General features: G+C 44.9%; 3 protein-coding genes across 5 annotated transcripts in view; 1 reads left to right on the top strand and 2 right to left on the bottom strand.

The window, feature by feature from the left end:
• The window catches only part of tfb1m (transcription factor B1, mitochondrial), a 33,071-nt gene extending 12,358 nt beyond the window's left edge, over positions 1–20,713 (top strand). The window contains exons 7-8 of the mRNA XM_061247721.1: positions 17,863–17,990; positions 18,416–20,713. Of these exons, the coding sequence (XP_061103705.1) occupies positions 17,863–17,990; positions 18,416–18,686 (399 nt within the window). The 3' untranslated portion in view covers positions 18,687–20,713. The remainder of the gene's footprint in view (positions 1–17,862; positions 17,991–18,415) is intronic.
• On the bottom strand, positions 8,467–9,725 carry LOC133132351 (claudin-20-like). The gene has a single exon (XM_061247734.1). The coding sequence runs from the start codon at positions 9,674–9,676 to the stop codon at positions 8,789–8,791; it is 888 nt and encodes a 295-aa protein (XP_061103718.1). The 5' UTR covers positions 9,677–9,725; the 3' UTR covers positions 8,467–8,788.
• A 2,512-nt stretch (positions 20,714–23,225) lies between the features above and the next one.
• The window catches only part of tiam2a (TIAM Rac1 associated GEF 2a), a 77,332-nt gene continuing 73,114 nt past the window's right edge, over positions 23,226–27,443 (bottom strand). For all 3 annotated transcript variants that reach the window (XM_061247659.1, XM_061247669.1, XM_061247653.1), the window contains exons 26-27: positions 27,208–27,356; positions 23,226–25,946 (exon numbers count right to left, since the gene is read on the bottom strand). In XM_061247659.1, coding sequence (XP_061103643.1) covers positions 25,309–25,946; positions 27,208–27,356 — 787 coding nt within the window. In that variant the 3' untranslated portion in view covers positions 23,226–25,308. The remainder of the gene's footprint in view (positions 25,947–27,207; positions 27,357–27,443) is intronic.

Raw genomic sequence — 27,443 nt, 5'->3', positions numbered from 1 at the left:
ATGGCTGCTGTGCATCACCCAGGTGGGTGACAGGAGGCGTGTAAATTGTCACTGGTTGAAGCGAGTTTGCCTTTTTTGTAAAGCTCTTTCAGATCATGGTATGAATGCATCACAACAAAATGACGGTGGTCAATAACCACATCTTCAATGTGCTGTGATAAGAAAGCCTGATACACGCACACCAGTTGTGTGTGTGTCTGTTTGTGTGTGTTGTAGGTGTGTGTTTGTCTGGTGGATATAAATCTCCATGGTGAGAGGACGTGAAAAAAAGCTTGACTAAATGATCAATCTAAATGCTATTGACTTCATTGTGGTTTCCTATAGATGATAATTAAGGCTGAGGCTGTGGCTTGTCTATCTGGCCATGAATATTTCATGGTGGGGGAGATGGGAAAGAAACTGTACTTTGCTGGCTTTGTGTTGAAGAGCAACATCACTCCTTTTTTTTGTTTCCTTCAATTCAACATGCACTCTGGATCATGCTTTTTTTCATACTTTGCTAGATACTCATGAATATTTGTGTATGTGGCATGGTTGAAATGAATTCCATTTCAGTTCAGTCAATTCAGTCAATGAGAGACTGAATTTAAAATGGCCATTATATATGTGTGTAAATATATATGATATGACCTGATGTGGATGCAAGTACTCTCCAATGAAAGCTGACCGTCTGCACTAACCTCATATTCATTGTTCTATTTCAAATCCAATGTGCTAGAGTACAGCCAAAACAAAACAAGTTGCTGTCCCAATACTTTTGCATTTAACTGCACATAGTCCCATTTCCACTGTCAGTGGTTGCAATTCAGTTGATAATCTTGTAGGCCTCCTCTGTATTCTAAAAGGTGCCCTGGGATTGATGACAACAATTACCTTGGTGGATATTCAGTAATTCACCACAGAAATATTACCTTCCTGTGGGAACATTAACAGGAGGGAGGAAGAGGCTAAATCTGAGATTTACGATACTCTTGTAAACCTCCTGCGTTTGGATTCACCAAGGTAGCTTATTGGTATTCATGAAATATAAATAAATGAAATGTACGCCCCAGTTGGAATGGTGGATTTTGATGAGTTCAGAAGCTCATTAATAACCAATTCCTTTATAGTTTATAGAAATAAATAGGGGAACATTAGTCAGGCTGTGCTTAGGCTAGTTTTTTTAATTGGATAGATCATTGCTTTGCACAGTTGAAACCTAGCTGGCTTTGTAAATGGCAGGCTAACATGGTACGCTAACGGTAGCATTGCAATCAGCCTTGTACAGCCTTGTTCTTGTATGAGAATAGTGTCTGGCTATTTTCTGTCATGACTGAAGCTTATCCATCCACAGACAGCAAAATGTTGTTGCTGTTGTTAATGGTGTTACAACGTGAAAATGTTTACTACATCCTACGCTGTGTATCTACCAGAGAAAAACTATTCATCCACACTTCTATAACCTTTGTCTCCATCAGTCCCTGAGGAGCATTGTAGTTCTTTTTTTGTTCTTTTAATTCAAGGCAAGGGCTCAATTATTCCTGAAGATTTCCTGCAGACATTTTATATTGAACTCTGTTAAGCTTTCAAACTGTTTTTATTTTTGCTTTGGGGGAAATATTTTTAATTTATAATGTTTTTTTATTTATTATTATGGCCGAGGTCTTTTCTTAAAAGCCTATAATATGCTGTGTCTGATGGGGTCTATGAAAATATTTCTTCAAATTTATAGGGGTATGGAGAAGTACAGCACTTAGATTTTTGCTCAGGTTCCAGAGAGAATATATTTGAATGGAGGCGCATTCTTTTTTCATATAATTTAGGTGTACTATGTGTACATGCCTTTTTGCGAATGCTTCCAGAAGAGCTGTGTCTTTCCTGCAGACGGTGTTAATAGCGTAATTTTGTGAGGTATATGAGTCCGTACACTAGGGATCATTAAACCACTGTCCCTGAGAGCCGAGATCTGCTGGTTTTCCACCCCTCTTTTACCTGAGAGTCAGGTTTGAAGGCCAATTAGTAGCACTAATTGTTCAGTTAATTACCCAGGAGAAAATAAATTCAGGGCTGGATTTGGATTCAAGGGCTGGATTTGATGGTCCCTGCTGTACACCTTGAGAAAGGGGAGTGAGATGGAGATCTTTTTGTGTTTTGTTCTTAATGCTTTCTCTCCTTTTCTCCAAATTTTGGACTATGAAAGGGAGGGTGAATTCATATTTATCAGCCCTCACCGCTGCTGATGTCGATTTGGGGGAGCGCTGACAAGTTTGTGCTCTCCTCCAAAGCACGTGAAGTAAGCTGCAGACCTGGTTTGAAATAGTATTTGTTTTCTATTCAAATAGTACCGGAACCCAGGTCTGGTAAGCCGCCGCTCCTTACTGCTCCGTCTATTGCACGGCGGTCTCGCGCGGACGTGACTCGAAAGAAGTCTTCCCATCCCCGGGCGTCTCCTCGCGGGGCTGGAGGTCGCGGCTGCCGCCTGCATGGCCCGGGTTCAGTACAAGCCCAAAAGCCGAGAAGGAGGCGCGAAGAGATCAGTGCCGTCGCAAGCCGGTACTTGCGGTACAGTGCTCGTCACACATCTGAGCCGCCGTCTGAGGTCTGCCGCAAAACAGCAGCGGCGAATGAAAGCCTTTGAAGAGAGCGTAGGATAAACACACAGAGGAGCGGATCTCATTAGCGCTCTGCCATGAGGGAAATTCTCTCATTTTTTTATCCCGACTGCATGACACAACCCAACGGAGCTCCCGAGGACTTAAATTACCCAGCACCTACCGGCCGGCCGTTTGTTTTCATGAAGGTGCATCTTCACGCACTACCTTGATGAGACGCCACTTTGATAGCACATAGCTGTTCTTTAAGATACAATTCATTCGCAATGGGGCTCCACTGTTCCTGTGGTGTCGTGGCTTAGATCTGTGTAACTGGTAACATGAAAGTATCCACTTTTCCCCAACCGAGAAATGAAATGCAAAGGCGCCCACGCTTAGCTGTGCAACGGAGCTTTGTGCTGTACAAACTAAGCTAATTTAAACGGGAGATTTGTGCTCCTAGCGAGGAAGATACGGTTTCTCCCGTCTAGTCTCAACCGACTGTCGCATTATGCTTCTCAGGATCTGGACATACGTTCACGGCTGTGATGCGTCCTCGGCCTGGCGCGCAAGTCCAGTGAATCTCCCCTTTTGTGCGGCTTTGGCAGCTTTTTGCGTTGGCCTGTTGAATGTACTGCAAGGAGAAAACATATGCTGCAGACCAGGTGGAAAATCCTGCGTCAGGAAGTGGAAGTCCTCCCCCGTATAATTACCTGGATAATTGGATAATTACCTGGATATTTAGCACAATTCCTGGACATAATTGGCACAATTCTAAAACCAGGTGGTGGAACTAATCTGTCAAACCAGCTGGCTCAGTTCATGGGTGGAAGAACCACACGGCAGGCCTTTAACTTTACTTTCTGACCCCTAAACTTTCCACCTCTGCTACAGAAGAAGTCTCCCAGGAGGTCCGGTAAAGTGCTACTTCACTGTGTGCTTCCAAGTCCTGATAGTACACTGTAACCAGGAGTCAGTCTTAGGGGAGATGCACAGGTGGCCAAAAGCACAACAGAGGAGGGTTGCAGTCCTTATTTTCCACCTCACTGCATCAGTCATTCCTGCTGTGCTGCGTAATGACTGTGTGGCTCAGCTGGCGGACTGTGGGAAATTAGCGGTAGCTAACTGCACGCGGATCAGAGGGGACAGTATAGTTTTCGTCCTGCTGGGTGAGGATGTTCCGATTGCTCAAATTACTGCCTGTTCAAACAAAAGAACACAAAGGATATGTGTTTTTAAAACTGAAAACTGTCTGTTGATAGGAAAATCTGATATCAGTTTTCCCCTCTATTTTTTAAGTATTTGGACAGTGACACATGTTTTGTTGTTTTCACTCTACTCAAGCAAATGAACAGTTGAAAAAAATCACTATGGTTAAAGTGCAGATTTTCAGCTTTAGTTTAATTTGACATCCATATTAGTTGAACTGTGCAGGAATTACGGTCCTTTTTATACATAGTCTCCCTAGTTCTAGGGGACCACATGTAATTGGATAATTGGCTGTTCTAATGTTTCTTGGACTGGTATGTTAAGTTTCATCATACATAAAACATCTTGCAAAATGTCTGAAGTTGATTCAAGATGTTCCATCTCCATTTGCCTCTCAATATAAGGACCAACAAGGTGTCAGTTCCAGTAAATCTGCCCATCATTAGACATAAATAATCTGAATAATCAATCTGAGACAAAGACATCAACTGTTTGGTACATTGTTAATAGCTCAGCAATGGAAAATGACCTGGTGGGCCACAGAAGACCAGTGTAGTGGATGAAAGAAGAATCCTTCAAATGGTGGAGAAAAATCCTGTTGTAACTATTCAAGAGATCGATAACACTCTCCAGGATGTAGGCGTAGATGTGTCAAAGACACCCATCAAGAGAAGACTACACCAGCATAAGGGTTCACCACAAGATGCAAACCCCTGTCAAGCCTCAAGAATAGAATGGGAGGTTTACAATTTGCAAAAACGTCTGGATTTCTGGAACAAAATGTTACGGACTGTGAACCTGTACCAGTGGCTCTATGGAGAAAAAAACCTCATAGGTCAAACATGGTGGCGGTAGTGCTATAGCTTAGGCATGTATGGCTGCCCCTGGGACTGACAGCAGCAGCAGGATGAATGCCAAAGTACACAAAAACATTGTGTCTGCTCAGATCCAGGCAAATGCATTATAACTAGTTGGACGATGTAGCAGGACAAAGGAGTTTTTGGGACAAAAATGTTAAAATTCTTGACTGGCCAAGTCAATTACCTGACCACAAGTCAATTGAGCATGCATTTCATTTGATGAAGACCTGGCAGAAGGCAAATAGCCCCCAGAACAAGCAGGAGCTAAAGAGGGCAGCAGTACAGGCCTGGCAGAGCATCTCCAAGGAACATACCATTTCAAAGGATTAGCAAAAAAAAATTGTGTTCATTTGTTTATTTACTTTTGGCTCCCTAAAACTGCAGGGAGTATGTATAGGAAGTCATTCCTACGCAGTTCACCAAATAAGGATGTATAAACCAAATTAAATGTGAAAGTCTGCACTTCAACTACATAGTCATGGTTTTATTTCAATTGTTGCTTGCTGGAGTACAGAATGAATAAAGAAAGACTACACTATAAATTATTTTGTTAAAATCTAAGGAAGCTACTATATTATGTGGTGAATGTTTGGTTTGGGTTGCTTCTTTCCCAGAGGCTACAGTACAGGAGCATTTTATTCAGTGAGCAGCCCACGCTCGACACTCTTATTCCATCAATAAATGTTCTGGACACCTGGCAGGCAGCTCTGTACCGCCATCTCCCAATTCCAAGCCAAGAAACACACAAACAAGATTTCATAAAGACAACCAGCTTCTACAAAATTATTTTATTCGTAAAAATATAACTACTTGCATAAGCACACCGAGACGACAGCAGAAGAAAACTGTGAAAGGTTTATAGTCCTCCCGTTCTCTGCTGAACATAACAAATGCTAAAATATCCACAAAAATAAGCCACAGTTCTATCTAAATGATGGCCATCATTGTGCTGTATATTATTTGTGAGTAGACGCGCCACTTTCTTTTGTGCATAGGCCATTTGAAGCTAAGAAAGTGTGCAGTAAAACCAGTTACACAGCTAAATAGAAGAAACTGTCTTCACAGATTTCCACCAAAACCATAGGGAGGGAGGGACAGGGGCAAAAATACATCCATGAATATTGCCAGTAAGACAACAGTTGACTTGTCCATGCTTTATTACTATCTTTTGTAGCCTTCTTTGCTTGAAATGAGCCTCTCTAAAACCAGTGTTACGCCTCTGAAGGTGTAAAACGACCTCTTATAAAGAAGATATACGAACACACAACTGGTAATGAATGGCTTCTAGAATGGCTTCCAAAAATGTGCATTCAGCAAAAAAGGACTACGAGAACAAACTCCAAGAATTTTAAAAGCGTACAGTGCACAATGAACCAACAGACAGGTTATGAACAAACAGTCCTTCAACACGTTTATTTCACCCTGTCGGAAGAGTTCGTTCCCAGGCTTGTCCTACACCCACCTCTCAGATGGTTGTGCTTTTCAACAGATGAGAGAAAATCTTCATTTTTTTGTCGTTTTCTACTTTTTTGTCGGTAATGAGAACTTTACGGATGCTGAACTCGTTATATGACGAGATTTGGCCCATTTTATTTGTAGTTTCCTTTTTTTGAAACCCGGAATGCTTTTTGCCCGTTTTATTGCACATCCGTTTGGACTGAACGGCGCTCTCTGCAGAGTCAGCGCTCTCTGTGGAGTCAGCGCAGTCCGCAACGTTTCGTGTTTAATCCTCTTCGGAAAAGGGCGGGCAGGTTGCGGACGATGCCGACCGTGCCCGCTGCTGTGGCGAGCCGGGCCCTGCCATCTGCTCGGGCCCCGTGGGAATCAGCAGGAGGCAAAGAATTCACCGTGCCATACATCACTGCCAGGGCCTGTCAGCCAAAGCGCCGTTTCAGTCTGGAGAAGCATTCCTTTAGGAAGTGGGGGGAGGGGTGCTGCTGGTGGGGGGGGGGGGGGTGTACGAGCATATGATCTTGGCCGCATCTGCCAGCCCTCCTGACATAGGTGTGAGTGTGTGAGAGTGTTGATGTGCAGGTGTTTGTGAGCGTGACTATGTACGTGTGCTTGCTTGTGTGCGTGTACGACTACATTTCAGTATGTGTGTGTGTATGTGTGAGAGACAGTGAGAGAGTGTTTATATGCATGTGTTTGTGAGCGTGACTTGTGTGCGTGTGCTTGCTTGTGTTTGTGTATGATCACATTTCAGCATGTGCCTGTCTTATGTGTCCACCTGCATGCATGTATGTATGCGTTTGTGTCTTATGTGAGTGTTTGTGATATTTTCATGTGTGTGCATGTGTTTCCATTTGTGTGTGCGTGTGTGTGTGCGTGCATGTGTGTGTGCATGTCTGGGTAAGTGCGTGTGTATGCATGTGTGTGTGCATGTCTGGGAAAGTGCGTGTGTGCGTGCTTGCATGTGTGTGTGGGCGTACGCATTGAACCGCCACCTCAGCACCTTGCCGGCGTGCTCACGCTGTGGGAACAGACGTCCATATTCACTAGGACAGGATGAGTCCAGGGCCAGACCACAGCAGAGAGCCAGGAGTGTATAGGAATCCCTCATACGCCCTTGAGAACGAGCACAAACAAACCCACGCTCCAGTCACATAACGACTCAAAGGTCCTGTACACACCATCCAGCCCACCTTAACAGCGCTCACTGGCTTAGGCTGAACTGTGGTGCTATCCCCCGCTCACGGGTATTACCGTCTGTTTACCATCTAATACATCTCCTTTCCTGAACTCAGCAGAAGATAGAAACCGCATTTGACGAATAAAGGCAGATTACTACACTCCTGTCTTTTTGTAGTTTTCCGGGGTTCCCACGATGAATAGGACGGGGGAATTTGGTATGGGGGGGTTTCGCGGGGACAGACCCTGCGTGTGTGGGGGGGCTGCAGAAGGCTTTGTCTCCCTGCATTGATCCCCGCAGTCATGGGGGTAGCAGATGTTCGCCCTCAATGCACATGGGGGGGGGGCTCCGTCGCCACGCAGACACATGGACACGCACAATGAAGATATTTGGGCTCAGAATTCCGTTACCATGGCAGTGAGAAGGGGCGAGAGCGTGATACGCACGTGTATGTGTGTGTGAGTGTGTGTACGTGTTCGTGTGGTAAATGAGCAGTGACAGCTTATTTTTCTCGCTAAATATCAGAAAATGTATCAATATGAAATCACAGCATTAATATCATACATCCAACAACAGAGGGCTTCCCTTATTTTCTTATCCTTATTCAGCCCATCCAACCTTAAAGAAAGAGGAGCTAGATTGTGTGTATGTATATGTGCTTGTGTATATGTGTATGTGTGATTGCATGTGTCCCTGTGCGTGTTTTGAATCTTCGGCTCAGCGTAATTTTTTTTTTTTGTATATCCTGGCATGCCATTATGGACACAATATCAGACACTTTTAGCATAATGTACTAGCTACAGCTCTTCAGGTGCAGGCATTAGTATGTAGCTTCCAAAGCTCTAGCAGGCATTCCACTGCATAATTCACAGGCTCCAGGCAGCATGCTAAGGTAGAGTATTCTCCACTCTATCAGAATCAAAGTATTACCGAAGGAATCGTGATTATTTAAACCGCCAAACGTTCTACAAAAACTACAAAAAGCTTGCCAGGCAAAGGCTGCACCGCGCAATATTGCCTAATTCAGAACGAGGCTGTGAGGCTGTTTTGAACAAAAGGTGATTAAATTATAACTAAATGATTGCTTTTATTTCTCCGTTCAAACCTTTGGTGAGTAGAGGAAGGAAAATGCCTGCCTTTTTCCAGCTCATTCGTAAACCTCCCCCCCCCACCTCCCCCACACTTGCTCGCCGTGATTTACTAGCGCTCGGCGCATCTGCAGTTGTTTGACGGCTCCGTCCCCAGTCTGCCTCGCCCTCAGACTGCTGCAGGAGCAACGCTCGCTGCCCGTCTGCTCTGAGTCGCCGGCTCGGGGAATACCTCCGTGCCTCGCGATACGGAGAAGGGAGGGGTGGGGAAGAGAGAGAGAGAGGAGAGACGGAAGAAGGCGCCAAGGCCCTTTCCCCTCCTCCTCCTCCTCCTCCTTCTCCTCTGTCGTCTGTCCCTCCCTCTGTCTCGCAAACGGTTTCCCGGGAAAGCCGAGGAGCGGCCGGGGCGGGGGCCGGGGCGGGGGTCTGCTACACGTAATCCTGCAAGCTGTAGCCGGCCCGGTTGTCCAGCGGGGAGAGCGTGCAGTACTGGTGCTGCGGAGGTGGAGGCGGCGGTGGCGGCGGAGGTTGGAGGAGAAGGTGCTGCGGGAACTGCGGCTGGAACTGCTGCTGCTGCAGCTGCTGTTGGAGATGCTGCTGCTGTAACTGCTGCTGCTGCAAGTGCTGGTGCTGCAAGTGCTGCTGCTGCTGGTGCTGCAAGTGCTGCTGCTGCAACTGCTGTTGCTGTTGCTGCTGCTGCAGGAGCTTGTCCGGAGGTCCCAGCATGGGCGGGTCCCTCGGCCCGCGCCTCTTCCCCGAGCAGGACAGGCAGAAGACGGCTCCGCCCAGGAAGAGGAAGCCGGAGGAGACGAAGGCCACGTAGACGGCGCCCCCCGGCTCGAACTTGCTGCTCTCGGGGACGTTGGAGTCCAGGAAGCTGGAGATGACCTCGTCGATGAACCAGGACGCCGGCACCAGGCACAGAAGCCCGGCCACCACCAGGCAGGAGCCGCCGGCCAGGGCCGCCCGCCTCTTGGCCCGCCGCCCGCCCCCCCAGCGGGTGCACTTGAGCCCCAGGGAGGCCAGGCAGAGCCCCAGGGCGGCCAGAACACAGGAGAGGACCATGGTGGTGCGGGCCGTCTGCAGGTAGGCCGGGAGGGACAGCACCGAGTACTTGAGGGTGCAGCTGAACATGCCGGTGCTGTACCAGGTGCAGTCCATCCACAGGCCCTGCATCTGCGAGATGGCGGTGATGATGTTGGCGCCCATGTCTGCGCTCACCTTCCAGTTGGGCAGGAGGGTGGCCACCGTGGCACCAAAGATGCCCAGGAGGGCGAGGATGAAGGCGAATATCTGCACGCCGGCCGACGCCATCATCCCTGCCGGCTCCGCCACCGGTCCCGGTCCCGGCACCGCCGTCCCGGCGTCCCGCTCGGTCCCCCCCTCGGACCCCCTGCCGTTTCTCAGAGGTCGCCCCCGGAGCAGGACCTGACGGATGGCTCCTCACCGCCGGCTCCACGGGACTGCGAAAGAAACCAGAACGGGAACCGTATTAGTGTTTTACGACCAGCGCCTCCTCCCCTCCCTCTCTTAAGGAACAAAGGAAAGCACCAGGCGAAGGGTGAGCCCAGGTCTTCGCCGGTCGTTAAGGAACCGCACAGCAATTACCCCCCACCCCCCACCCCCACCCCCCTTTCCCTCTTTCCCGCGTGCGCACCTTTCAGTCCGACCGCATCTCTTCTCCTCCGCGCTCTTCGCAGAACTGCTCTCGCCGGAGACGAGAGGCGAGTTTTGGGTATCGGCGAGTCCTTGACGTTCCCACTTAAAGTGACAGCATCCTCTGTGGGAAGGAGAGTTGCGGCAGGTCCACCTCTCCTAGTCGGTGCGGGCAGGTAACCTCTATTAAAAACCCTTCCGATACTACCTCTGTTAAGCATTCATTACAAACTTTGTGGGATATTTTCAACATTTCATTTCACCCTCTCTATCTCTCACTCGCTCTCTCTCTCTCTGTCTCTCTCTCACGCTCTCTCTCTGTCTCTATCCCCGCCTCCCCCGCGGCAAGAGCACGGTCCGTGAAGCTCCAGCTCCTTTTTCCCGGTGTCGTGTGGCTTGCTTGTGCCTGCTGTTTTTTTTTTTTTTTTTTTTTCTTCCAATAAGTTCCGGCGACCGTTAAAGTGAATAATTGATCATCTTTTGAGTGCGAGAGGAATGCTTTAAAACCCTCTTACCTCCCGGCTGACGCATAATGAGTGTAGCGGCGCGTCAAGTTGTTTGCTGGAAAATCTCAACATCATAAAAAAGGAGTAATGCGAGCGAGAAAAAAAACAGATGAGGGGTGAGGGGTGGGGGTCGAAGATCTGGCTGATCCGTCCATGTGATCGATTTGCTTAGCAACAGGACGTTCGGAGGCATTCCAGACGTGGTCCATTCCTGCGTACTCGCTCGGCGCTTGTGAAAAGGGGGGCTGCCTTCTCTCTCTTTGCTTTGAGAACGACCCGTGCGTCACGCTAGCCCCGCGAGCCGACCCCCTGAATTGAACAGACTGCAGTTTCGTTAGCGACGTAAACGTCAACTGTCCTTAAAGTCGTTAACTTTAAGGGGAAAGTCTTAAGAGCAAATCAATGAATGCTGCTTTCTACTGCCACATTTTCAGGGGATAAAACATTGTAGATAATAATACAGTGTACGCGCTGTATAGCCTTCTGTATCTTCAGTCAGGTTACAGTGCTGAACAATGACTCAAAAAATGTATCCTGAAAATGTATTTTCATTTTATGGCCAGGAAGGAATTAAGATTCTCTTCAGAGAATTTAAACTATCACGTGTCATACTATCAATACAAAACTCAAAAACAAGAGTAGCCACTCGGTAATGTGCCCTGCTCGTGTTTGGCACAAAACTTATCTCATCAAATAACTAATGATAACTAATCTCTTGTGTTGCTGTATCTTGCAGTTGCAGTTTTTTATCTGCTTGGCAAAGAAAAATGCTAAATACACAATGTCCAAGACATAAGCATTGACCATCAGCTCACCAGCAAAATGCTTATTTGTTTCCAGTATAAAGTACATGGGATTCATTTTCTCATTGTACACAGGCTAATATGGAGTAAAAAAAACACCAAATGCCTGATGAAATGGTTAGCTACATTATGTATGGATGCCATCAGAATATGATGGAAATGGCAGTCTTCAAAGCTTTTGCATTTGGAGTCTTCATCACTTGGCAGTTAGGCAGTTCTGCAGATCCTTCAAAGCCAAACTTGTGCCTTAGAGTATATTCAACACAATGAGCCAAGTTGGGCTGAATGGTCCTTCTCATTACATGTTTTCTTTCTTCTGATGAATTGATAAAGAAAGTTATGGACAGAGGACAGAAGAAGAGCCCAAACATGTCTGAGCCTGTTCCTGCTCTGAGTGTGGTGGGAAGCAAGTGTCATGGGACCACTGTCCTTTATTGTAACCCACCCACCCCACCCCCACATCTCTTGCATGTAAGGGGGGGAAGGCAGAGGGACCACACTTGATTCAACTACAAAGAGGGCAAAAGGAAGAGAAATAAAGAGGCTGGGACTAGTCGAAAATGGGACACGTTCACCACCCCCAAAGTCCCCAGTGAGTCCCCCAGCCACCCGCCTCATTAGAATGCAGTGCATTGTGGGATAGATCCCCCTCCGGTGCAAGACTAGCACCGCATGTGAAAATTACATTGCATCTTGGGAGGCAACACATGCAGCATTCCTTTCTAGGTCCGGCAAAAGAGTTCCGGCACTCATTAAAAACTACAGAGCTCCTGCAATACGACGTTTGGTTTCCCAAAAACAGCGAGGATTCAGGCTTCCATTTTCACAGTCTGAAGTCGTACTGAAGATAGAAAATCCTGCTAAAGGCTGCTCATAATGTAATGAATCCTAGGAAAACAAATTCTGTTTTTTGGATTCAGTGGTCAGAGTCCAGTGCTGTTCCTCTACTGTGTAGAAAAATTTCTACTCTCCAGAAACTGTACGTAGGTGAATATTTGGCACGATGCAGTGTGGTGCAGTACATAGGCGTTGGCCTGCAGGTGAAATGGCTCGGGGAGTTTATTACTGTGGGATGAGGCATTTCCTTTCGGAGAGACTGTGTGTGCGTGTGCGTGTGCGTGTGCGTGTGCGTGTGCGTGCGTGTCCTATATGTCTGTCTGTGTGTGTGTCTGTCCATCGGTCTGTCTGTCTTTGTTTGTCTGTGTGTGTCTCTGTGTGTGCATGTGTGTGTGTGCATCTGTCGCTGTGTGTGCGTGTGTGTGTGTCCGTGTCCGACTTCACCAAGGAGTGCTGACACTGACTATTTGTGCGGTTGGAATTAAATAAGGGGAGGGGTGGTGGAGGGGGGTGGAGCTGCCGTTAACATGTACTCAGGGAATGCCAATGTGTGAGGCTGTGATGTGTGAAGAGATGGCAGGCTATTATAAGCACGCTCTTTTTATCGTGTCATCTCCGGGTTCTCTGTCATCTCCAGCACTCCCACTGAAGACGTCTGTGCTCCAGAAGGGGGGGGTTCATATGTCCCGCTTTTAGGCTATGCATGGTTTTCATACTTATTTACAGTCGCGTCTCCCTCATGATTTGGCGGGAGCTGCCTGTTATGCACAGACGCCCAAGCTGTAGCCTGATTCTCGCACATTGGTGATTGGCAACCGCCCCGTAGCCGCCAAAATGATTCCTCGCAAAACCTTGAATGTGAAAAAAATATCTTTCAAATTTTATGGAATGTCCACATCCACGCTCCCTAGAATCTTTGTAATCACTAGAAACAAATTCACTACATTGGGCTTAATGTCTTGTAAGCCTCTGTCCCAAATATTGATTCAATGCCCTTCTATTTCCACACTGAATGTTTATTCTTGAATACAAAGGGACTGCCAAGACTGTAAGCCTTTTATGAATCCCAGACGTAAGGAAAGGTGTAATCATTTATTCAGACAGAGGCTTCAGAAAGAGAGCAAGCAGCTTCAGGAATCGCATAGCAATGCGTGCTGATTGAATCACAAGAGTTAGTGACTCTTCATTAGGACTGGGTATCGTTTGGATTTTATTGATTCTGATTTGGATTCCAGTTCCACCTTTTGAATTCTTATCAAATATGGTTCTGATTCTTAAATTTTTTGAGGAAGAAAAGCCCCCAAAAAATAGTTTCTAAGGCTATCATATATAACTATTGTCAGTAATGACATCATAAGGTGCCTTTTCCTTCATTTTGATAAAAAATAGAGCAAAGTAATGGAGTTTCCCTGTAAGGAGCTATCTGGAGATTAACTGGAGGCTGGGCGATACTGTTCGGTGAGCTCATATCTAAGAAAAACATAAATATCATTCTCTATCTTGCCATATAAAAGCTGGACGTACGCTTGTACTTTACCTGTCTGAGAGATGCTACATGCGTTAGCTGAATCTGGGGTGTTACGACTTGGACTGAGGACATCAACGGTTTACACCATGCAGTAAATGTTTTGACATATTGGAGGTGCTTCTCTAATGAAAGCCACACTTTAGACAGTTTACTCCGGTCAGCCAGGTTGTAAATAACAGTCTACATGCTATGATGATGCACGATGTAACCAGGGACATGGACATGAAAGCAGCTAATCTTTCCAGTTGACTTAAACTTTTCAAAAGGCATTTTTAATGCCTGTTTCATTCATTCATGTTACTTTGGAAATTTGGAACCGGATTTAATTCTGAACTGGTTCTTGATACCAAACCTGACTTTTCATAGTAGTTATGATCCATGCCATGCTCAGGAAAACACTATGATTAATGACTATGCTCAATTTCTGTCAGTCATTGGGAATAAAACAATGGGCCTCATTCACAAAACTTTTATGGAATTCTCTGATTGATTTGAAGTCATTAAGGCACATACAGACAAATTTGGTTAAAAAACACTAGTCTGTCGTGTTTTCCGTGTTAATATGGCTTTAAATATGGCTTTCTGAGCTGTATTTCATAACTTCAGCACACAACCGAAATTAATGGCTTCGTGGTTGAGGAAAATGTCAGAAATTGTTGGACAGAAACCTTCTCAGTTTTGGTATTTTAATACTGTAGGGATATGTTGACGATACTAAAGAGAATTAACTTACCGTTGTTCTGCTTAACCTTGATTAGCATAAGGACAGACCCTAGCAATCCTATAAAAGACATGGAACTTCAGGCCTCAAGGTTGTCTGCAGACATCAGCCATTCATATCTCTGTGAACGTATCTGCATACTCCCTAAAGATGTGCGCTTTCCCCAAGGCACGATTAGCCAAGCAATCCAAAAGCAGCAAATACAGTGTGTTGGGTTTGGCTGTGTGCTTGTGCGCCTGTATATATAATCATCAGTCATCATCATCAAACAAAACTTAACAAAATGTAATACATATGTCTCCAGCATGGTTATTATTGTAAACAAAAATGAAATATAACATGAAAACTAGATTAAAAAAACTAATGCCCAAATAATTGAATGCCTACGAACAGTTCATGATCAAATCTGATCATATGTACAATATGTTTAGCGAATGATGTCCAATGACTCCACCCTGATGGAGTTTCATAAAGCCTCAGTTTCCCATCAGTCTTTTGGGATGCATACTGTATTAGCCCTCAGGGATGCTTGGGAATCATGAGTGTATTACATGGTGTACCTACAGAGTTTCCTTCTAGCACGTGCTAAGCTGCCTACTCGTTGTGAATACCCCCCCTCTTAGCAGCTGAGATAATGCATCCAGGCTGTCCTTTGAAGGTATTGTTACCTTTAATGTCTTCCTCCTGTATATCCTTATTTCATTTCTCACTCGACATCCCCATAGTACAGTATATTTGATCCCCCTAGGGAAAGGGGGGGGGGGTTGTCTCTCTTTCGGCACTTGGTTTGGCTCTCACTTCAGCGGGTGAGCAGGTGGCTTGTGGGCGAAATCTGGGAAGTTTTATCGTCTGACAAGTACTGTGAAACAACACGCAAAAGTTAGAGCGAGCTTTGAGATGTAGCTAGTTATTTGTATACATGTTTTGTGTGTTGGTCAATCAATCTATTTTGATTTCATAGATCTGGGGTAGGGGTGCGAGAGCGGGAGTGGCTGGGGAAAAAAACCCAGTGCAACAAGGCAAATTTATAAAAAAAATACATGAAATGGATTTTGTTTTAAAAAAAGAAGCATTACATTTTAGACAAATGGCTGAATGTAAATTATAATAATGAACTTTATTTGTATAGCACTTAAACAAAGTTACAAAGTGCTTTACACACATAAAGATGAACTAGGACAGCAAAGATAGGACACATTTTAAAGATTTGAAGAAAGACGGTAGGGGCGTGGTCTTGACTGTTAATGGAAGCATTGATTGGGGGACGGATAAGTGGTAATAAAGAAAATAAATACATTGGAGAGAAAGCCAGTGTTACCAACACCGTGCGTGCAGTTGGGCGGATTCTCAAACGGAATTGATCCGCACGGCAGAAGATTCACAGCAGGAGAAGCAGAAGGAGATGACACTTCCAGATTTTAAGGGCGAGTGTGTTTGGCAGAAAGGTCACTGGAGCGGGATTAATGGCAGGTTCAGGATATATTACGGCAGAGAGGCATGTAATGGTCAATTGTAAATCAGACCATAAAGAGGTTCGGACAGCGCTGCAGGGGAAACGCTTCCGCCCGCCTACTCCGTGTGCCATCCGCCGACCGCTCTCCCTCTTAAATCTCCGATTGCGGAATATCAACAGCGTAATTATTCCGAGAGCTGGAGATTAAAGGCATCCTGTAGCATCGCCTACCTTGCTGTCCGTCTCCACAGTGCACTTCCCCGGTTTAATAGCACTGCCCCTGAATGTTAAAAACGTGAGCACCCATACACGTTCATGAACTGACAGTTAGCGGAATTAATTCTGTTAATGTAAGCCTGCGCAATGCAGTTGATGCCTTCAAGTAAATGATGTACGATGGCCTCTGTCAGTTAACTTTTCCATCAATCTTCAATCGGCCGAGACCGTAATGAGAATGTGACAGGCCTCCTCCCTTTTGCTAATTGCTCGCAAATTTATCCTTGAAATGTGCTGAACTCTAAAGGATTTGTTTAGGCTACCGAGCGCATAACCTCTTCCCCTACCAAGGATCTCAGCAATGGTAAATATTGAATGCACTAGTTTGCAAGAGAACCTGAACCATTTATGGAATATGAGTCAAATAAGTTACAATGTGATTTCAAACTACAGCAAACACCGGTCTAATAATAACTGTCAAACCAAACAGCAGGCCCTGGACTTTCAAACTTTCAAGAAACCATAAGACCCACAAGGAAGGCAAAGTAACCTTATCAATGCAAGTGTTTATCTGCATTGCATTTGGATTGCAAAACGACATGAAAAGTTCTGTATAAACATAATAAAAATAGATATATATAATAATAGTTATTATTTTCAATTTTGAATATATACATTTATGTATTATTATTATTCTTTTAAGTAACAATAATAGTAATGATCATGTTTTATTATTAACAATAATAATAATATTAATAATAACTATTATTGTTATTATTATTATTATTATTATTAGTAGTAGTATTATTATTATTATCAAACAGCCCTTGCCCATACCAGTGTGCTGTCCAGTTCGATGTAATCGGCGTGATCCTCGGCAGATGGCAGCTGACGTGTGAAGCCCCTCTCCTCTGAGCGTGCTCAGTCAGCCACGGGCATGGCTAACACCAGGTGAGGCGTGAAGCACGTGGCACGTGCCAGCCCGCTCCAGGCAGGCGAGGGAGGGAGCAGGGTGGGCTGTTCTCATGGGCGCTACAGGAAGAGCCATGCAGAGCCCGTCTCTCTACCGGCGTCGGCGGTTCCCGAAAAACGTCCGCTTCCGTGGAAACGCTGCTGTTCTCACCAGAGCATGGACAATTTTTTTTTCCCGAACGACAAGATTGGAGGATGAGAGCCGGCGGGGGCGGGATGAGGATCCAACAGGGCTGCGGCAGGTTGAGGGTATCTGGCGCCGGCGCTTCGACAGTCTGTCACATCAGCTTATCGCCAGAGAGGGACGGGCAGGAGGAGGCAGAACGGGGGGGAGCCGATCCTCAAGTCTGAATTCAGCTCCTAGGCCGGAGGGAGGAGCTCCTCCTCCTTCTCCTCCTCCTTGAGGCTCCCCACCTCCCTGGCTCTGTGTCTTGGCCTGGCTCCTCTCCTCTCTCCCGCTGTCGAGCGGCGTTCCCGGGCGGAGGCAGCGTGACAGAAGGGGAAGCGGCTTATTTAGCATTCGCATGCGTGAAAGGCGGGCTCTATGGTCCTTCACACAGGTGTTACTGTGGCAACCGGAACCTGCCGGCCTTCAAGGCACTCTGTCGCTGTTTTTTTTCCCCCCTCTCCTTCGACCCACTCGCCCCCACTTTTATATGAAACATCCTCTTCAATTTGGTCCCAAGTGTTGTTCTAACGTCTCCTCTTCCTCTCTGTCCCTCCCTCCTTCTGTCCCTCCCTCCCTTTTCCATCTCCCTTTCTTCTCTCTCTCTCTCTCTCTCTGGCTCTCTTTCCCCCCTCTGGTGTGTAGGTGGACGTGGGGGTGGTTCACTTCACCCCTCTGACTGAGCCCCAGATCCAGCAGCCCTTCAAGCTGGTGGAGAAGGTTGTCAGGAACGTCTTCCAGTTCCGGAGAAAGCGCTGCTACAGAGGAATCGAGTAAGCGCCAGTAGTTCCCTCCTGCCTGTTTTTGTGTTGCCGTTTGTGTACGGTATGTTCTCAACCAATAAAACATGAAATATACTGGGAGCAACACAAGACTGAGCACCCTGAAGCCCCTTCTACACCCACCCACACCCGTACAAAAGGAACTGAGATTGGCAGTTATGACTCACAGGGCTGTCATGTCACGGCAGGGAAATGGGGGGGGGGGGGGTTTATGTAACCATGTTACCAGCTTGCGTCTCCTCTTCTGGCTTTGAGGCATGACAGTGAGGGACGTCTTCTGCCGGAAAATCACCAGGTCCTGGTGTGCTTTGTAATACGCGGTGCTCACATCTCCCACGCACGTCAGCCACACACGTACCGTAGCGTGAGCACATGCTATCTGCTACATTTAATGTCATTTCTTTGTTTTATCCCAGAATGCTGTTCCCAGAGGCACGGCGGCTGGAGCTGACGGACGTGATGCTGAAGACGGCCGACGTGGACCACACCCTCCTCCCCACCCAGCTCTCCATCTCCCACTTCCGGGCTCTCTCCGATGCCTACGGCCGAATTTGCGCCGAGAACCCCGGCCTCGCCACGTACGAGTTCCGGGAGGAGCTGAGGCAGAAACGGCTCCAAAGGGGCAAGGGCACAGGCCTCAACGATGACGATGTTGACGACGACGACGACGAGAAGGACCAGCACTGACGAAGGAAGGTTCCGTAAGAGGAGAAACGCAAATGACTTTCGAAGACAAAAACAAACACGCTCAGCAGGACTGCTCTCGGCTGCGATAGTATGAGCAGGCGGAGGTATGAATTTTTTAAAAACAAGCCTTTTTTCGCTGAAGCAGTAAGAAAGCCAGGTGAAGCGGGGGTTTTAAAATGGAGGATGCGACATTGTGGTCTGGTCCCCTCAGGAAAACGGAGGACCCACCCTCCTTAAACACAACAGGTGCTGCTTTACTGCGGCACCAGAGCAGCAGCACAGATTCACTGCGGCATCCAGATGGCCAGATCCAGCATGCCAGTGTGCTTCCTAACTGCAGGAGGTTCTGGTTGTTATCTGAAGTTTCCCAGTGCTATTCCAGTTGCGGTTTATGAATATTCAGGAGGAGGCGTGCCTCAATGCAGAAGATTAGCTGACCCTGTATTGTCCTTGGTCATACTGGTTCATGAATATGTATTACTTTTTTCGAGTGTTTTAGCTTCAGCGACGGAGATACCTTTCCGTGAAAAGACCACAGAGCTGAACATCTGGTAAAACTGAATCTTTGGCTCTAGCTTTAAACATTGCATCTAACATTGCTTTTGTAGACATTATGGGTGTGTGCCAGATTTCACTCCTGCCAAACTGTCAGTAATTAAGGTTCAGTTCAGCTGTTGATTGAACACAAGAGTGTTTGATACCTCTTGTTGATTTCTGTTTAATGTCCTTGAAGAGAATAATTAAGAAGATGTGTTTGTTTGGATAGAAAGTTACATTTAATGCTAATAATTCAATGTAATGAATAAATAGTTGAAGGTCCTTTTGCAATGTTTTTTTTGTACACAAAATGTGACCTACTCCTGACCTGCTTGTCGTATTTGCCCCAAAATGTGTTTTAGAAACTATTCGAAAGAGGAGAATGTAGGCTGTCTAACGATACCAAAGTTTAATTTTGAGTGCCACCAAACCATATTTTTGCTTTAAATTTTCTTGCGAGCGTTAGGTGAGGCTAGGAGACTACTGACACTGGGTCAACGAACCTCTAGGGCTATAACATGTCATCTTATGGTTATGTATAAACACTTTATAAACACTGAAAGCCCAAGATACTGTTCTACAAAATGAAGATGCCTAAAACTGAAAAATTATTTTATGTGCAAAAGGCCTCAAAAGGCTATAAGCTCAGCTTCCCGACAGAGTAATTGCAAATGTCAAGCATTGATCAAAATTCAACCAAGCTTAAGTGCACTAGGATTTAGAGACGCAGCTGTGAAGTAAAGGTAAAGGAACAAATCAGTCTTGTTCTGCCCATGTCTCATCCTCCAGTCTCAGAAATCCCACGACACCCAAGCGCCTTGTGACAAAGGAGAACATTTCCACCTCAAGCGTTTTCAGGCCATTTTTCCCAACTATCTTGCTCTCACTGGAGAATTAGGCTTTGTGAGAGGGGAAGTCCTTAAAAAAATGTCAGTGTGGAGAAACGGATTTGTCATGGTTATGTAGGTTTGATGATACAAAGCAGTTTCTGCCATTTATAATTTGCTATAATTTGTTATTTAGCTGACGCTTGTCTGCAAAGCGTCTTACAGTTGATTAGACATTCCCCCCCCGGAGCAATGCGGGGTTAAAGGCCTAAAGGGCCCAACAGCTTCTTACCATGGCTACACTGGGGCTTGAACCACCAACCTTCCGGGTCCCAGTCATATACCTTAGTCACAAGGTTACAGGCTACTCCCATTTTGAGTTGTTTAGATGCTGTGTATTTTGTCTTTGACCTTATTGACAATAATAGACTAATGTTTTTTATTTTGCATCTATTCTGTCTCATTCTTTGTTTTATTTTGTGCATTTGACCCCCTCTGGTTGTTTGTTGCATGTGTCGCTTTGTACTGTATATAGTATATCTGAACATGTATTTTCACACTTCTATTGAAATTGGAGACTGAATCATGGCACAGTTTTCTGAAAAAGTGAGATTATTTTTTTCATGAATTTCAGTATTAATGATCAGTTATCTTGCCAAATTACTTTAGCAAACTCTCTCATTATTTATGTACCCTGCTCTCCCAAACCATAGGCTATCTGGTTCAAATTCTGGCTTCGAATGGAAACCAACACGGTGCAATTTGGTTTTGTAACATGGAAAACACCTATGCTTCTACGTGTAGATTGACTGTAGATCCGATGAATTTGAACTTTGCATCTGGCCATTTCATTGTGTTCGGTGGGCACAGTGCCTTAGGATTTTGTCTTATAGCTGCTCTTATAGCAATCTTCATCACTGATTTCTGGAAGATTTACCCATTTTGGAATTTGGATTATTCTGGGAGACATCAGTGGTGTTTTTTTTTTCTTTATTTTCTTGTAACTGTCCATGTTGTTATTCATTTACTGGAAGCAAAGAAAATGAATATTAATCTCTTCAAACTGTATAAACTGAAGACATTTTTCAAGATTTAACTTCACTTTAAATTACTGAACCAATATTTAGTTTCATAACTGCTGCGCATCTGCGTTGCATCGAGTCAACCAACTTCTGGCACCTAGAAACAGGTATTTCAGCCCAGGATGAACAAACTACATTCCACAGTTCCTGTGAATTTTTGGGTTTTGCTTCCGAAACTGCATTTTTAATGTCACCCCACAAGTTTACAATGGGGTTGAGGTCGGGGATTGAGCTGGCCACTCCGTTACCTCAATCCTTTTTGATCTTTCTGGAGCTGATGAATGGCTGAATCTATTCTGACTATTCTTCGATCCGTTTTAACAGTAGTTTTCTTCTGCTTGTTTCGGGTTTTTGTTGCCATTTTAAAGCAAATGAGATCATTTTAGCTGAGCATCCTAATAATTTGCTGCACTTCTTTATACGTTTTCCCCTCTTCAATCAACTCTTTAATCAAATTACATCGTTCCTCCGAACAATGTTTGGAACGGCCCATTTTACTTAGCAATTCAGAAGGAAATATAACAATGTATTATACATTTGCTTCCTTTCTTCCTTAATAAAGGACAATTAATGACACCTGTTTTTACAAAGAATGAATGCTCAAATTAAACTCCATACTGCTATTATTTTGAACACGCCCCTTTCAAAGAATGAGTCAATTAGAACAAGCAGCATGCATGTCATGACAGTTGGGTCTGTTGTTTTTCTATTACATTACTACATCTAGAAGTAAAGTATATTTCCATGCAGAAATATCACTACTAATAACAGTGGTTCATCAGGTTACTGATGTTGTACTGCTATTTTCTTGAACACAACTGTACCATTGCATTTCTGAATATTTTAAATCAAACTACAGTCACATCAACAGCCATATACAGTACATTGTATAAGGATAGGAATAGCAGCATACCACAGTACAACTAGACAGAGGAGCAGTCAATAAAGAAGTAACAATGGTGTCTGTTGGGTTTTTCAATTCGAATAGAGGGTTGAATATACCAGTGCAAAACACTTATGTAAATGAAGTCATTTAAAAGATTCAACTAACATACGTAGCTTACAGTGGCACTGGGGATAAAAATGTTTTCCTTTGCTTCATTTACATATGTCCATGTACCATTTTAGGAGTATACGATTACATTTTAGAAAACATTTATTTTCTAATTTATTGTGATGCTAATAACAGTATTTCAGTAAGAACACCAAATCTGTTGGATTTTCAGATACAACATAGCCCAATTTCAGTTTCACAGCTTTCAACAGTTTCTGCCAAATTTAATTAACTACTCCTTTATCACCTCCTACTCAAATGTAGGAAGTAGGGCGGAACCACAAGCAATTTTGACCTTTTAATAAAATATCTGAAAAAGCTTAATTCTTTCTTCCCAACAAAAAATTTAGCAGAAACTCACATGTAGCTGATTGGTTTATCTGATTACCCTGAAAATGTAAAATTTGAAATAAGAAATTTTATTTTATGCAAAAAGGGAATGGGGGTGCCACAGTACAAGCGGTGGTGAGGTTACTATTGCAAGTGAATCACCATGACTTTCTTTATGATGATAAGTTTGAAATGCATATTTTAAGGAGATATTAAGGAGGCCTTTTGCAGTTATTTTCATAGTCTGACCTTTTGGTCTTGCTCTGAAAATTGGTGTAGTCTAATTACCTAATCTGTGTAATTGTTTAAGTGCTTGAATGGAAAAGTGCCGGGGGTTGGTTAAGTCTCCCATGGAACTCCAATAGATAGATCATTACATTTATATAGCCATTTTTTAGACACTCAAATACCTAACCGTGATAAGGGGGAAACTCGCCTCAACCACCACCAATATATGGCACCCACCTGGGTGATGCACAGTTGCCATTTTGTGCCAGAATGCCCAACACACACCAGCTGAGGGGGAGATTGAGAGAACAATTGCCAATTAAATCAGAGGATGATTAGGTGGCATGTTGAAAGAGCTGGGTTTAGCCAGGAATTCCCAACCTGGGAACCAACCACAAAATCAGGGCAAATATCTGTGAAACCAGAAACCTTGGTACAAAATAAAACCATTCCCAATGGGTCTCACTGGAAAATGCATGTGTCCATATCAACATTTTTATTATTAAAACAGTATTTCAAAAGCAAATTCAAATTGTGAATTTTTTTTTATGAGTGTTTATAACAAATTTTAGCAGGATCACAGAACAGCAAGCTGGAATTGACTCCATTTGGCTGTGCACTGTACAATGCAGTTATAATAATGTGTGGTGAAGTTCAGAAACATCCACCAACTAATACAACAGTAATTTATTGCACATTACATTTTGCTGTTCAGTGTCACATACACGTAAGAACGTAAGACATTCAAGTAGCATGATTCATTCTGGGAAAATACAGTACAGAATTTTTTTTCTTGTTGTATAAACTCAATTGTGAATTACGAAGGGCAAGAAGTTATTTTCACAAATTTCAAGGAAAATTCTAGATGGTGAAACAAAAATGCTAGCGTTTTATTAGCGATGAAATCGCTAAATTATAAAATGATACAATATTATGGCATATTTCTAATGCTGTTAAGCCAACAGTTAAATTCATGTCAATGTTTTTAGATTCTCATTAATTTAGAATGATTAAATTAATCTCTTCACAATTTACACAGATGTCTGCAGGTTCATTTAACATTTACATCAATAGAATGTATTATTCCACAAACAGTTTGGGCAGATCATTCCATTAACAAGTATGAATACATATTGATATTTTGGTCTGCACAAAATTGTGTCAAAACACATTGTATTGTGGAGCACTTGTTAAAAGTAAGGTATATTTAGGATTTAAACCTTTCTGTGAAAGAGCAATGGGGAATTTGCTTGTCTTCAGCATTAATCTGTGATTATGAAAGCATGACTCATTGAACACAGTATGACATGAAACATTTATGTAAGGGACTGGATTGGTTTTGAAGATAAGACTTATTTCTTGTAGCCAACTGCATACAGCATGCACAAGAAAAAAATACTTGAGGAATTGCTGCTTCAATAACCTATTTCCACAGTAACTTGGTACCTTAAATGAGGGTAATTAAGCGATGCCTAAACAAAGCTACATACTGGTGAAGATCAGAAGAAAAAGGTTTTCCTTATATTCAATTTCAATTTCATTCATTTTGTTTAGTTTAACAAAACAATTTTCCAGTAAGCATTCTTTCCCAGATTCAATCTCCAGTCAGTGTAGAGGGGTGACTAAGGATTTCAAGTCGTAATTCAACAGCTGCTTTCCTCCTACTGTTTTAAATTTAAAAAAATAGAAACCTATCAATAAATAAAAAATAATTTAGAACAATAATAAAAAAAACTTGGCTGTTCCAAGTAAAAAAAAAAAACGTTTAAAAAGAAAAAGAAAAAGAAAAATGCAGGCGAATCGTGTACGTAGTGCACAAGATACAGCAAGGCAGATTCATGGCCACTCCAATTCCAACAGACACACACTCACAGGACCACCGTGTTACACAGATCTGCTAATGTGCAGATTGCTCACACCGGGGGTATTTAATCTTATCCAAAAAGGGCCTGTGTGGGTGCAGGTTGTTGTTTTCACTTCGTTTTCACTACAACTGCTTCTACTACAAGCTCATTCCAATTTTTGCTAATTTTTCACTTATTTTTCTTTTCCTTGCTCCTGACCCGGAAACTGATCTAGGTCTGCAATCTTTAAGGACATTCCAACCAAATAAATGTTGGAGAACTCCTGAATTTCCTTTGAGCAAGGAAACATAAGCGCATCCTTTAGAGAAGTATTCTTTGGGAAAGTGTGACGTAGAAATGATCACCTCTCCCCATGACTTTTGAAGGAGCAAGGACATTCACGATTTCTAGATTTTTCTTGCCACTACCGATGGGTGGAGGAGATAAGAGCAGGAAAAGGAGCAAGGAAAATAAAAAAACAGGTGGAAGAATAAGTAGTTGGAACGAGTCCCAACTCATCATAGTCTTCAATCAGGTCCATAACAAGTACCAGGTGTCTTGAGCAAAAACCTGCAGTGACACTGAGTCTTTTGGGATGAGATCGGACACACCTGGCTTGCACGGTCGGTGGACACAGAGGAGCAGCGCTGGTTTTCCCACAGCCCGGAAGGGTAAGCGACAGACGGGTGGAGCTTTCTCAGGGGCGGACCCCTGTAGACCCTACAGGGTGGGGATGGCGGCGTTGGACCCCAGCCCGTCCGCCATCTCGTAGAAGCAGTCCTCGTTGACGGCCGAGGCCAGGCTCTGCACGCTGAACTCGCGCTCCAGCAGGGCGTTGAGGTCCACGACGGCGGCGGTGGACACGGAGGCGTCCGCTTGGCTGTCCAGCGAGCGCGAGTGCTCCCTCATGCTCAGCAGCGCCCCCTGGCTGCGCCGCACGCCGCTGCCCCTCCTCTTCACGGGGCAGAAGTGCCCGCGCACCAGTCTGGGCTCCCTCTCGGGGGTGTCCGGGTCCAGCTCGGTGGTCTCGGGCAACACGTGCGGCGCCCTCAGCCCGGCCTCCTCCGCCAAACTCAGCCTCTGAAAGTCCGTCTCCACGGCGGCGGTCGGGGACTCTAATTCGCCGTCGTCGCGGGGCTCGGGGTCGTTGCCGGGCTCGGGGTCGTTGCCGGGCTCAGGGTCGTTGCCGGGCTCGGGGTCGTTGCCGGGCTCGGGGTCGTTGCCCCTGGGTCTCCCGCCCGGGTTGGGGTCGCCCTGTCCGCCCTCGTGGGAGTCTGGGGGCCCCCTGAGCGGGGCTACTGGCGGGGTGGTGATATCGATGGTCGGCTGGCTGCACCGCCAGGAGGCTCTGGAGGAACCTGCAGCAGAACAGATGGGTGCTGTGTGAGGGAGCTTCGCCCCATCAGGCAACGATACAGATGAGGCCCTCGGGGAAAGGGGGAATACTGCACAGCGATGTCTGTCACACCGCCAAATGTTTGTGAAACACCTGAAGCCTCATCCACCCCCCTTCCCCCTCCCCCTCCAGTGGTGCGCAACCTCTAGTCCTGGGGGACCCCTGTGTACGCTGGTTTTTCGTTCCAACCACAGTTGCAATCCCAGGATTTTAACAAGCGGTTAATCCCCTAATTAAGCACCTAATTATCTCCCCTTTTAAGCCATATTGTTAGAAATAGCTATGCATACCATGAAGAATAAGAATCCCATGTGCACATTGTATTTTGCAAACAATAACAAACATGAAAAGGGGGGTAACATAATTATTTAGCTGATAAAATTTTAGGTTGAATTTGAGGTGAATTGATGCTCCTAATTGGTTGAAGTGTGGCTACATGGCTAACTAAAACTAGCCATTTGATAGATAATGAAGAATTGAAAGACCAAGCAAATGATAAGCCAATCCTTTCCTTAAGTTTAAGGAAAAAAAAAATGAAACAACCTTTGGGAGCTACTGGTGTAGAACACCAAAATCACAATTATATTTCTGGTACAAGATGGGAGACCAGTTCATATCACTCAAAGAGTTGTATTCAGAAAACAGCAACAACAAAAATATATATTTTTTTGGAGTGGAACAGGCTTAGTGAGCTCTGAACTTCAACTCTCATAATCCTGACCTTTTTCTTGCCTAAAATGGAATGGCTAATTTTAAGCGTATTACATTGCTGCAAAAATTCCGTTTTACTCATCATAAACACGGTTTAATGGTTGCCAAAAAAAAACAAAAAAAACACTTGCAATTTATTCATTTATTCCCTATTTGTTAGTGTAATTTTGGAACTGTTTGCACTGCACCTGTTCTCACTGTATACTTTCAAACTTGCTGAACCATGCCACCGCATTGTACCTCTGAAAAAGCTGCAGTCAGCATAAACTTTATTTATACATGGAATTATACTTCATTTCTCTGCTGAAGTACAATTTTTGGGGCCTTCATGCGCTATTTCTTTTGCACAAGCAGGGAAGACTATCGCTTTTACTTATATAACATGTCGGTAGGAAATAAGCAAGGTAAAGTGATAGACTGGCTCTTCTTATTGGTCAGTGAGTAGGGGCGGGCAAGTCGGTGTCCAGTGAGTGAGTGAGTGAGTGAGTGAGTGAGTGACACGTGCGGCTGACCTATCCTGGCGGACGTGGGCATGCCACTCCTCAGGGGGGTGAGCCGCTCCTTGCAGACCCTCTCGCCCTCCCAGCGCGAGTTCCGCCGCGTGTTCTCCCGCACGATGGACCGGATCACCTTCACCGTGCCGGCCTTGCACTCCGGGACACTGTGCCAGAGAAAGAGAGAAAGGAGGATAAATGAACAAGAGGCTGCCAGGACGCTGACCCGTCCGGAGGTACGTCTGAGCCGTAGA

Source organism: Conger conger, chromosome 1 (genome assembly GCF_963514075.1).
Source record: "Conger conger chromosome 1, fConCon1.1, whole genome shotgun sequence".
Taxonomy (NCBI): Eukaryota; Metazoa; Chordata; class Actinopteri; order Anguilliformes; family Congridae; genus Conger; species Conger conger.
Note: the sequence above shows the minus strand (reverse complement) of the source record. Positions and strands in the feature narration are given on the sequence as shown.